Source organism: Epinephelus lanceolatus, chromosome 19 (assembly GCF_041903045.1).
Source record: "Epinephelus lanceolatus isolate andai-2023 chromosome 19, ASM4190304v1, whole genome shotgun sequence".
NCBI lineage: Eukaryota > Metazoa > Chordata > Actinopteri > Perciformes > Serranidae > Epinephelus > Epinephelus lanceolatus.
In genome coordinates this window covers 33,140,083-33,153,308 of record NC_135752.1, presented here as the reverse complement: position 1 = coordinate 33,153,308, position 13,226 = coordinate 33,140,083, and the positions used below count along the sequence as shown (strand labels likewise).

Sequence of the window (13,226 nt, the reverse complement as noted above, 5' to 3'; positions counted from 1 at the left end):
CCACAAAAGAGGATATGAGAGAAGAAATGTTTTTGACTTGACGGTTAGGTTGTGGTTCTCCTGGAGAAACTCTCTCCCTCCATTCCCTCTCTGATACATCATCCACATGTTTCACTGTTACCCCAGTGGATGAACGCCTTCGTTGGCAGGGTTGGTAGCAGTTGTATAGTAGCTGCTGATTGGCATTTGCAGTCGGAGTAGAGTTCAGGGAAATGGCAACCTTTTGAGCAAGAAATGTCTTAACTCCCTGGTTGTTCCAATAAGGCCCAATGTGGTCTTTATTATGACAGGAAAGGTCAATAACATCTCTGCATTGGTTTTCATAAATGTCACTGTGCTGTCTTGGATCTATCCTGACTTTGTTTAATCTGTAAGATGTGAAATCTAAATCTTGTTGCCCTTGTGACAGAAATGAATTTTCAAACATCTGGGAGAACTGCTCAAGATTTAAATTCATGATCTGATTTCCTTTTCTATAGGCAGCAGACAAATCTAGGGGCGCATTAAGAAGTTGAGAATCATTGTGATCTTGACCAGGTAGCCAAAGAAGCTCATCCTCATTGTAAAGTGGAATTTTAAAGCCACAGACTTGAACCATTTCACTGTCTAGCCAAGCACTGGGAAAACCATCAAACTTTTGTGCATTTCCAAAAGACTCGCCTTCCGGGGCACATGCATACACATATTCACCTGCTGCATCTGTAAGCAAGGCATAAATGTACTCATGATCTGTGTAAACAAAGTAACCACAGTCACCATCTTCTGCTGGCCACCACATTCCTTGCTCCAGAAGTGCAAGCCACTGCTGATACCACTCAGTGTCTTCAAGGTACAGGGAGTCTTCTGTCTCAGTTCTGGCACTTGGGAGGCAGTTTGAATCTATTGGTCTATTCAAATTAAACTGACTCTGATGAAACATGCCATCGGTATGATAATTTTGTCGGACTGCATTATCCATTCCATATTGCCAGTTAGCTGAATAAGATAAGCTTGGTGCCATCTCCTCGTAATAACCTTCATGATATGAAACCCCATTCAAGCTGTAAGTGCTGCCATCATTGAACGAGTGCCATTTCCCAAACTTTGCATTACTCTGTTTATTAGTTAAGTTCAAAGCACCTTCCTCGTTAGATGAATATTCTATGGTTCCCAAGTCTTCATGGCTGTTCCATAATTTCCTCTTGGAATAAGGATCATCATTACCATGTCCCTCAAACTGATATGGTTGAACTTGCTCTTGGCAAACAACATCTTGCCATGGCGCGGAGGAGTTAAATGGCTGATATGTATTTGAGGAGTTGCAGGGAAGAGCAGATGCCTGTAATGACGCACCCTCACAGCTCTGTCTATAGGCTTGATCTTCTCCATGGAATTGATAATTCTGAGACTCATTCTGAAACTGCTGCCAGAGAGCACTTTCACGGATCCACTGGTTTTCATCGTAAGAGGGAGTCCTACCATAAGGGGACAACTGATCTTGGTAAAGATTTTGCCCGGTTGCTCCATACAAAGAGGAAGTGCTTCCACCAATGTATGGCTGCATGGACATTAATGAGGAAGTTGTATGGCTTTGTAAAAGGGAATGGATATTTCCTGTACTATAAGCCATTGGGTGAACTGACTGAAGTGAGCCAGAATAATACAACTGAGATAAGTTACCCGTGCTAATTGAGGAGTATGTTGCCTGACTCTGAAGTGACCTTGCAAAAGTAGCTGATGTTCTTAAGTCTAAACTTTCAGTGTCAATTGAGACAGGTGCACCGAATAAAGCATGTCTGCTCAGTCCTGGATTAAAAGAATCTCGAACAACTCTTTGGCTGCTGTCCCTTCCAAAGTCTGAGGAAGCACTTTTTAATATACCTGAATGTAACTGTGTGAACTTAGTTGATGGTGTCTGTTGTTCTGTAATCTGGCCTGACGTTTCTTGTTGTTTAGGAGTACAAGGGTCCTCAGTTACATTCTTGCTAAACAGTCCTGATAAAAACCCTTGTTGGGCGGTTCGTGGAATCCTTCTTTCTGTCTCTGCATGGTCTTGTGAGGATTGTTGTGTTACATTGGTCTTTAACTGTGTTTGTTGTGGGGTCTGCATTGTGACTGTGTAATTATTGCCTTTCTGGTTCAATGATTGTCCTGTTGATGTCTGGCAGGTTGTGTCGACGTTTTCAGATGATTTTGTTAACTTGTTAAACAACCCTGAGAGCACTCCAGATTGACTTGTTGTCTCCACTTGTGCTTCAGCACTCTGGCTGCTTGGCACTGTGATTCGTTGTTGTGCTTCATGGATGATTTCGGGCTGTTGCTGTTGAGCCCTATTTTCTGTGGAGGGCTTGAATAGTCCAGAAAGCAGACCACTTGATTGAGTTGGTTTTTGTGTTGAGCTATTTTGTGGTTGATTTTGGTTGGACATTGGGATATTTCTTGCCGTTGGTTGCTCATGGCTGGATTTACTTGGGGTAACTCCCTGCTGTTGAGCTGATGGGTGCTGTTGCGTCTTTATGTTGTCTGCTGAAGCAAATTTAAAAAGACCAGATAAAAGACCACTTTGTTGGGATGGTGTTCGCTGGAGTGGAACGGTTTGTTGTCGCATAAAGCCTAGTTTACTGGTCTCCTGTTGGACACCTTGCTGACTTGAAGTTCTGTTCCTGAGTTGAGGCCCTCGATTTGGACCTTGAGTATTCTCTTGGTTGAAACCCTGTTGATTATGTTGAACGTTGCTTTGTTGGTGCTGAACTGTTTCACTGCTGGAAACATTCTCGGAGGATGCAAATTTAAGCAAGCCAGACAACAGGCCCCTTTGTTGAGGCTGTGTTTGCTGAGTTTCATCTGAAGTCTGCTGCTGGCCAGAGTAATATCCAGGGATGTCCCTCTGCTTTTCAGCTTCAGAAGGCTGTGTGTTATGTGGTATATTTTCTGTTGATGAAAACTTCAGTAGCCCTGAGACAAGGCCTCCCATCCGTGGTACTGAAGAACCTTGTTGTGAGGGAGGGTGATTAGAAAACTGTGGGGGAGTACTGCTCCTGGGTGGTTGATTGTTATGGGAAGCCTGCTGTGGCAAATTGCCAGACAGGTCACTGGTAGAGCCAAATTTAAGAAGTCCAGATAGCAGCCCTCCTTGTTTGGGCTGATTAGAGCCCATATGAGAGATGTCTTCATTTGAGGTCCCTTTGAAAAGACCTGTCAGAAAACTTTGTGATTCAGGCTGATGGGGAGCTTGATGCTGCATTCCATGAGGGGCAGCTGTTGGTTTCTGATTTGCCGTTTGTTGTGCATATGAGCCAGATGGCACTTTGCTGTTCTGAGATTGCTGACCACTACTACTAAAATTCTGGTTTGAACCAGACGGAGCAGAGGTAGGGTTAAACATGCTAGAAAACCATCCTTTCTCCGTGTTTTCCTGGGGCACAGCAGAATTCTGTGTAAAGGTAGTGGAGGTTGTTGAAGTTGAATCATGATATGATTGCACAGGATTCTGTGTGCTCGTGGAGGCACTAACATCTTCATTAGATGCAAACTTCAAGAAACCAGAGAGCATGCCTCCCTCTGCTTTGGGGCATTGCTGAGTGGAGGCATTTTCAGAGGAGAGAAAAGGCAGTTTGATTTTACTGCTCAATGATGGGTCCTCCACTGGTTTCTCTAGTCGGGGATCCTCTGTGGTTCGAAACACTGGATAAACTGCTACAGGTGGAGGTCCCTGAGGTGGAATGGGGACAGAAGGTGTGATCAATGAACTCAGTGACTTTTTAAAGGGGCTGAAGAATCCAGTGTTCGCTGATTGTGTTTGGCCAGTCGGCTTTGCTGGCCCTGGCGTAGGCACGTTTTCTTGTTTGTAAGTCATTGGATTTTGCCTGCCATATATACTTTCATCCTGTTTTTGTTCCAAATACTTCTCTTTTTCTGATTTCCCACCACCTTCTGCTGTCATTGACTGTTTATATTGATGAACATGTTTCTCATCCCACTGTGCATGGCCTTGAGAATATGTGGACTCTGGTGCCTGTTCAGCTGAGTTCCCATTATCTCCTCCTGAAAAAAGCTTTAACGGATTTAATTTCCCCAGGACTGAGTTTCCTGGAGCGTTTTGAGATTTGGTTACAAACTCTGGTACATGTTCTTTTGTACTTGTTTGAGTCTGGCTCCTTATGGGAGCTTTTGTTTCTTGATTATAACTTTGTGTTTTGGCATCACGTGGTGGCTGAAAAGGCAAAGAACTGAATGGGTTTTCATGAGGACTTTCCACTGGAGATACAACAGCCACAGGAGCTGAGCTATTTGATTTAGGAATGAAGGAAAACAGTTTTGTTAGTCCAGATTGGTTGGAGGGTTGTGCAGATGGGGCTTGTGGAGACGGGACAGGCTGTTTGGGGCCTCCTCCAACTCTGTCAGTGAGAGAACTAAATATTGAGCTCATGGCATTTTTCACCCCTGAAATACCCTGGTCAGAAGAAGGTTGTGACTGGGTTTCCCTAGGATCCTTTGATGAACTATTTTGGTCCTCTCCAAAAGAATCGGTTCTATAGCTACCCAGAGACGATAGCCTAGATTTGCTTGATTTAGGAAGGGAACCATATTTGCTAATTTCCTCTTCTTTCTCAGCAAGGTATTCAGAAACAGTTTCGACTAGACACTGGAGCTCATCCATAGGGTCTACATATTCATCACTTGGTTCCTCTACAGGGGAAAGCATTGCCTCTGGAGCCCATCCTCCAATTTTAGCTTTTCCACACTTCTTCTCTCGAGGACCCTGAGAGTTTTCCTTGTGACAGGAGTAAGAATATTTGTCTTTGTAATGCCTCGAATTCTCTGGGTGAAAGTCTTCTGCTATAAAGGCAAGGTCATCAATATCCTCCTCTGCTCCTACGGAGTAGTGCAGATCAGCATAACTCTCTAAATCAAAATCGAACCGTGCCCTCATTCTGGCATCCTGCTCTTTTTTGTATGCCACATAATTCTCCAAAGTGTTGTCTAGCTCATTTTTCGCCCACATCCTTGTTTTGTAGAGAAGGCCATTCTGGTATGGCCTGAGGCAAGATGTCATGCGCTCCTCCTCTTCCTGCATCTCAACTACCTGCCGCATAAACAGCTCCCCTCTCTTCTCACGGAGCAGTGCAAGGTCAGAGGGAAAAGCCTCTTCCCTCAATTTGTCTGCCTCTGTACTGAGCAACCCTCCTGGGTCCCTTATCTTTTTCTTTCGCCGCCGATCAATAGTGTCATAGCCCTCAGGGTAGGTGGCAGGCAGAAAACCACTGCGTTGAGTATTTTGACGGATAGAGGTGTGCGATGGCTCTGAGTAGGGTTTTCCCATTCGAAGGATAACGTTGTCTTCCTCATCGTCCAAGAAGTCACTCAGCTGAGGCTTGCCCTGCCCTTTGTATTTGTTTTCCCAATCTTCAACCCCCATGCCAGAATCTACAGGTATAATTCTGACCCTTCCTTTATGGTTTAATGATCTATTTAGGGTTAAAGAATGGATTTAACAAAGGGATTGAGAAGGATGCAGGGATAAAAAAGAAGAAGCACAACACAAGAAGAAAAAAAAATGCAAACACAAGTTTAACAGAATGAAAAATGGAGAAATAAAGAACAGTTTCATGCAAATGAGAAGACACATTTCATCTTAGTTATCAATGTTGTAATGATATTACAACATTCTTAACAGAGATTACAGGCATAATATATACGCAGCAGTTTTAAATGATCTTGCCAGGTTTAAAGATGCTTTGTTACATTGTCATCAGACAGCTGAGCTACCCTGAAGGAAAATGCAAATTACAAAAATACCTTGTTGCACATTCTAGTGTGCATGGATAATAAAACTGCATCCAAGTGTAAGAGTGAGTGTGTGTGCCTCTGTGAATTTAGATCTTTTTAAGCCCCTAGCAGCAGCCATGCTTATCAGCACTTTAACACTCAGCCTGCAACAGTGTCCACGAGAAATGCCTGCTAAATCATCGCCATATGGCGTAGACTGAACACGTTTTTAATCACCAAAGAAATGCATGTGTGTCACTGACCTACTCCGTCCATGTGTGACCGAGGGGATTTCCTTAGTGATATGGCTAAACCAAGTTCAGAGCCTATCAAACTACCAGGAACTTCAACCAACACAACAGACTCTCAAGACAAAAAGAAACACCAACAATGTGCTTTCCCCTGGCTGCAATCCCATTTTTTATTTCTGATGCTGAATTATCCGGATCAACTTCCTATCAGTCCACACAGGCAGATTTGCAGCGGTCTCACTGGTACACATGTATTCCATGACAATCCACGAGCGCACAAAAGTAGATTCCTTGCACTGAGACCACTTGTTTTATTGACCAAAACTGGCCTTGAAAAAAGCTGTGTAGTGGTAGAACAACAACATATTATTATTTCTATAGCAGTGGTATTTTTGGAATCGTGTCTTTTCCTCTAATATAATATAGTCACCACACAGACACTTTTGTCCATCTTCACTACATTCGACAACTTCAGTCATACAAAACACATAGTCTGATGTGCCTCCTGATGTGCAAGCCAGTAGACAACAACAATAATGTGAATTAAAAAGCTAGAGAGAGCTTAAATGCACTCCAGCACTTAGGCTGGGGATACAGGGTGTGACAAAATCCGCCTCTAGAGTACAGATCCCTCCTGGTCTACTGAAGCAGCTGAATGAACCATCTACTATGCCATGGCAAGAAAAACCAGCTCATAGACAAAGTAAAAAAGAGCAAAGCTCCAGCCATGTTGGAACTTTGTTTAGGCAAACTATCCAAAAGAAAACTAATTAAAATGATAATTAAACTAACTGTAAATCTGAAACCGGAAGTGAAGGTGTGTATGGGTGACTCCGTGAATACTCTGTCTACCTGGTTCCTCTCTGGTCCCTGTAGTCCAGGTCGAAACTGTGGATAGAGTCCGCGCAGGAGTCTGGGTGTTGCTGCTGCCGAGGCCCCATGGGATACTGGTGCATGGAGGAGTTGGGCTGAGCCGTCGTGTGGTATCGTGGAGGCAGGCTGTTGCTCGTCTCGCTGCGGTAGTCGCTATCCCGGTCATCTACGGCACTGTCCTGGTCATCCAGAGCTGCAACAGGAAACAGGGCGAGATGAATTAATAAATCTTTCCTGAAACATTTGTATGTTTCAAGTGACAGCAAGTATTCTTTTTAAATCCTTGCTTATCATTAACTCATGTCAAAACTGAGGGTGCTGAGGAGTTAAAACTTTCATGGACCAAACTGTTAAGAGCTAAAGAAATATACAAACTGGGGTCAGTGTATGCCAGGTTAATAGGGAGGTTGAGAGGTCAAAGGTCATGCACTTTTAAAAGACCATGCCTTTATACATGCTCTCCTGCTAAATTGAGGACATTGAGCTGCTCTATCTCTGTATCACATACTTCATTCACATATAGAGCTCAGCTTTTGTTTTGCTAAAGAAAGGCAGGGACAAGAAATATACAGATTACCTAACTTCATGGAAGTCGGACTGTTATTATACTGTACAACTTGAAATCTTACAATGACAGACCAGTGTTGCTCATAAGAAGGGCATCTACACAAACCACTTTCTGAAAGTGGCCATATCAACCTCAACAGTGACCCTTAGAAAACTTCTAAGAGCTACCCATGAGTTCAGCGTCTGCTGGAGGGGACAGCTGAGTTTATCTTTTCAAAGCGATAAAGTGGAGGAAGAGGGATGAGATGTTTCAGTTGATATTTTCTGGGAGGATGATAAAATGTCAAGGTGATGGATAAATATAGTTTAGCAAAGACTGCCACCTATCAGTTTAACGATGCAACTACATTTTATACCCTTTTATCATGTGAAAAGGGTTACTGTTGTTTGGCAGATTTTCAGAAATATCTCTATAAGCAATGCTTAACATATTCAAATATGTATGCTCTCAATATTTTGTTCAATTCTAACGGTCTTCCTAAAAAAGATGCACGAAGCACAATTTCAGATGTCCCGACTCTTATTCTGGGATGTGTGCTAATCCAGTGATTTAAGGATAAAGTTAACAGGGGTAATGACATTATATGACATCAGCATAGAGGATAGAAAACAGGTAAACATCGAGAGCGGGAAGGGAAGTAAAAAGGCCAAAGAAGATCAAGGAAAACATTGCGGAAAATCACGTGTAAGGTGAAATAATGAGAACAAAATGCATTGAAACATTATAGATTACATGTTATTGGGGAATATTGGGGCATTAGGACATGCAGAGGGCACTGAGGATTGGCCAGGGGGGAGAATTTCATCAAAGTGTGCTTTACATACTCAGTGGGTCAGCCCATCCGAAATAGTTGCCTGGTGAAAGTGCAGACGTTACAAGTGAGAGGTACAGACAGAGGAGGGGTTGTGATAACAAAAAAAGAGTGCTCCTGTTTTGTAACTCTTGATGGACTCTTGATTAAGTTAGTAAGAATATAGTCAGAGTGAATTTGAATGATGCAACTACATTTGGCTCATCAGGATCAAGGAAGTGAGAGGAAATTATAGCCAAGCCTGAGAGCAAGAAGGGTGGAGATCTGGCTCCATCTAGTGGCCAAAAGCAGTAAGGGCAGGCACACTCACAGCACTGGGAAGCCGCAAATGGCAGTGGGCGACTCTGAACGTCATCCTGAAGAGGGTACTACAGAGGAGAGAAGGGGGGAAAAACAGCAGAGCATCAAGTATGCTTTTCATGTCGTCATATTTCTATTATACTTTCACTGGCACGACTCCAACATTTACAACAAAAATAAAAATAGCAGCTCTGCGTCATTAGCACAAGAAGTGGTAAACAGGAACATACAGGCACGCTCTCTTCAACATAAGATTATTTATTGACCTAATCTGCTTCATAACTGTGAAACAAACACTCAAACCAGCAGGACATTGATGACTTTACCTCATCGTGGATTCTCATGGTATTGATGCGTTCCAGCTTGCCTGTCCAGTACTGCGCCTCATCATCTGGGATATCTGATATAGAAATATGTACACAGCAAACAAATACACATGAACCCGTGCTTGAAGTCAACATCCTGCTCCCTGTGATTTTAAGCATCATATTTCAGGATGTCATCATAAAACATTTATGGCTGTTTAATTTCTCATGTGCCTCTTAGGAATGAGGAAAAGAAGGCAGTTATTTACTGCAGCAATAGCGACGAACTCTGAAAGGAATACTTAACTCCTTCACCATCTCATATATTCGTCATCCTGTTTTAAGGCCTTTGCACACGAAGTCCGTTTTTTTCGGATATGTTTTTTTTAATCCGTTGTCCAATGCGTTTTATTGTTCTATTCGTTGCGAAAATTCACAATATGTGACAAAATTAACATTTCCTCCTTTGTCTCTCTCCACTGGAGTTAACCATCTGGCACTACAGCTGCATTAAGGGGCGGAGATGTCCTCCAGTTATGAAATGATTCTGTGTGCCCCGTTCCTCTGTCTTGTCATGGCTGTGTCCCAAAGCCACATTTTCTTCACTCGTTCTTGGTTAAATGTATCTTAAGGCTTCTGACGGATGCGAAAAATGCAGAAAATCAAACCTTTCCTAAAAATTTAATAAAATTCAAGTGTGCATACATGATTGACACAAAGTGACGTATTCATTTTTAGACGTGCGTCAATTTCAGACAAAAAAACAGACTAAATGGGCAAAGGCCTTTACGTTGAATTGTGGAGAAAACTTTGATCTTCTAAAATGGAGGAAATTCTTGATGAATTGAAGTCAGTGGGGTCCATGTTTAACAACAGCAAAACTATATCAAAATAATCAATTTATAAGCTCTCACACAACTTGTACAGTATAATCCAAGTCTCATTTATCCAGTCATATGCTCAGTACTTCCCAAAGAGACAGTACTTGCCAAGAGGGAACTGAACTAAAAGATAAACTGCTTGCTTTAAATCCACTTCATTCACCGAAGAAGATATTTTACCTTGCTTAACACAGGAGCTTCTGGTCCGCCACCACCTTGATCAGTTACTTTGTGTTACTGTGTGACTTTGGTGTGTTAAAGAGTTAATTCTTCTTCATCAAAGTCACACAGTAACACAAACTACATAACTGATCAGTTCAGTGTTGACCAGCAGCCTCCATGTTGAGTCAGGTTTGAGTACGTTCATCAAGAGAATCTGGCTTTGAAAAGAGCATAGATAAATTTAACTTTTAGTCAAGTTCCCAGTCAGAAAGAGCTGTCTCTTTGGGAAGTACTGAATGTACCACTGGATAAATGAAACTTGGATTATACTGTACAAGTTGTGTGAGAGTTTGAACACAGACCCTATGATATTAATTCATCCAGAATTTTCTCCAATTTTGGATTCTTTGTTTAGCAGAGGCATGCAAGAAGGACAATGTTTACAAATCAACAAAACACAGGGGTGAGTAACTGATTTGCAAACGGTCATCTAGGGGGGTAAGCTTTCCTTTAAGAGAGGAGGATCAGAAACAGCAGCAGAGATTCTGTGTCGGCTGCTACAGCTGAGTCTTGGCAGTATATATTTGATATACTTGTTTGTTGTGTTTGAGACTTATCCGACTGTATTGTTTGTTAACCACTGCGAGGACAAAGGTTCCAGGTTCTTATCTCTCTTATTTTCATTACAACTCCATCATGTAAGGTATGCTTTTTAATGTTTCTTATTTTTACTTGTGTTGGGACTATGGGTGCAAATTAGCTGTAAAGCTAACCCCTGGTGTATATAGAAAAGAAAAAAGAGGTATCAGTTCAGGTGCTGTCACCATTCCCATTTTTCCAGGGGCTCTGCGGTGCTCTGTAGAAAGATGCACATTAAAGGCCACACACACAAAGGCCAGGGCTTCAAAGACACACCGACCCACAGCTTTAATGAATGGCTCTGTTGGCTCTGGTGGTCATGATGGCCTCCTGCAACCTTGAAAGGTCTCCTCTTGAAACAGAGAAAGAGGCCCTCTCCCACTCAGTGAACAGGCACCCTGCTTTAACTTTGATGCCTTTTGATCACAAGGTTTGAGTCCGATATGATGTGTCAGTAACAGATACTGTGGGCAGAACTGTGGTTACAAACGGAGAGAGTAAGAGGGGGAGCACAGGAGACATTTAACCCTCCAATCTTTAGGATCACTGAATTAACCCCTGGGAAAAATAAAAATTAATTAATTAGTGGCTTATATGTAAGCTGTTTTAACATTTAGTGGCTAGACTGGACACATATTGCTGATACCTGTAATTCAGTTCAGACCAATAATTCGCGACAAGATGAAACCATTTTAGAACGTTTCAGAGAAAAGTTGCAGCGGTGTGAACTGGTCGTCTGAGCTCGACTCAAGCCGGCTGATGGAGTCACCTGCAGCTCAGCTGATCAAATCACTGGCGGCTGGTTTTAGAACGTAAGGCTGGTCATCTGGTTCAACAGCTTGTAGTGACTGTAGAATCCACTAGATGAGTCAAAATGGCTGCAGATGGCATGTTTGCGTGCTGCGGCAGGTGCTCCATCCCCACCAAGCCCGGGCGGGTTGCTGCTGCTGCTCCCTGTATGCCCCCTCATACACGTTGACTGATTAACTGACGCTGGTTATTCATATCATTGTGGCATAGTTATTATGAATACAGTCCATCTGATGCTTGGTTTGTTCGCCATTCCATCAGTACTACAAATGCAACTGTAGCCAGTATCTCACCATCACTATCCTCATTCATATTTTAAGAAGCTACAGATTATATTCAGCCACAAAATAAGGAAACAGAAGCTGGAAATCAGAACAGGTTTTCACAAAGTTGCAGAACAGTGCATTGCAAGTAGTTGCCTGTTTCAACTCGTCTCGTCTCGAATCTTTGGTCTGAACTGGGCCTAAGATATCCAGAACAAACATTCTGGATTTCTGCAATTAAATTCTTACTAGGAAAAACATCCCATTTAAGATATCTACAATCCAGTCTTTACTAGTCATAATTTTAATTTCAGATATCCAATATGAATAGCCATTCTAGATATCCATAATCTAATTTTAACAGATATCCACGCTACATTTGTGGCTCTCTCTAATTGCATTATCTAATTGTAGATCAAACTGGATATCAAAAATGCAATTGTGGATATCTAAAATTGAAAGCCCTATACACACAAATGTCAAAAGTGATTAAATTTTTCTTAAGAGGAACGTCATTCTGAATATCTGAAATGTTCAGAATGACAAGGGAGATTTTAATTATGGACATGTGCAATACATATAGTCTAGTTATTAAAGCAGCTGTGCGGAACCCAACAGCGACAAAAAAGCCTTTCTCTATATGGCTATTTAGCATAGCCTCGGTCGGGTCGGACACAGCGGAAGTCAGCAAACCAGAATACGGCACCCAGAGGCGGAAGTAAGTCTGCACGCCCGCAGCGGCCCGCAGCCATTAAACCACAGAAGAAGAAGAAGCCATGTTTACGAGTAGGATTTAAGCACCAGGCTAAATGACATGTAGTAGGGAGTAGTGAATGATTTCGGACACATTGCACACTCTTGTACAGTGGGTGGTGGTATGCACCTGGAAGTTGTTTGCTATCCGCCAATAAATTGAGAGAAGAAGAGCCATGTTTACAGAGAGTGTTCTTCGAGTAAGCGGTACACAACGGGCATTGCTGAACACATAACAGTTTTACCAGATGTATCTATAAGGACTTGGTTGTACTTTCAATGTCATGGTGGATAAAGAAGGAGCACCATCTAAAAGAAAAAGAACAGAAGAACAGAAGAAGACTAAACGGGACAGTGATAGGGCTCGAGCCCAAACGCGTGTAAACCTCGGTCGGGCATTCACCAAGTGGAGAGAAAGATTTGAAAGGTTTTAAAACTGATCCTGAGTTGGCCCTTTTCCTAATCGACAGGTATGTAATTTTTGTTTTTATTTAGAGAATATAGCGCAACTTGTTAGACGTTGTTTTACTTCAATATATGACGACATGGAAATTATAAGCAAGCTAAATGTAATGTTAGCTGATGTGAACCGCTTTTGTCTAGTAACATTACAACAAATGCCACAAAATTATCCGTGACTGTGACCATGAACACAAATATACAGCAGGCAGTTGTCCTCAGTTTATAAGAAATTCAGAGCTACACCAGAACATTTATAATTTTCCTCTCGCTCTCCAAAACAAATGCATGCGGTAATTGCCGGTTGCAGTCAAGATTTTACGAATGAAGCCGAATGCTGGCTACAATCGGAATTTTACGATACCAGGCTGTGGGTGTCATACCGCTTCGACCAAAGGGGGCA

At 42.3% G+C, this 13,226-nt stretch overlaps 1 protein-coding gene across 1 annotated transcript in view; it reads right to left on the bottom strand.

Annotated features, from left to right (window-relative positions):
- Positions 1–13,226, bottom strand: part of unc13bb (unc-13 homolog Bb (C. elegans)) — a 93,010-nt gene that overhangs the window by 49,313 nt on the left and 30,471 nt on the right. The window contains exons 6-8 of the mRNA XM_078161900.1: positions 8,878–8,951; positions 8,562–8,619; positions 6,852–7,065 (exon numbers count right to left, since the gene is read on the bottom strand). Of these exons, the coding sequence (XP_078018026.1) occupies positions 6,852–7,065; positions 8,562–8,619; positions 8,878–8,951 (346 nt within the window). The remainder of the gene's footprint in view (positions 1–6,851; positions 7,066–8,561; positions 8,620–8,877; positions 8,952–13,226) is intronic.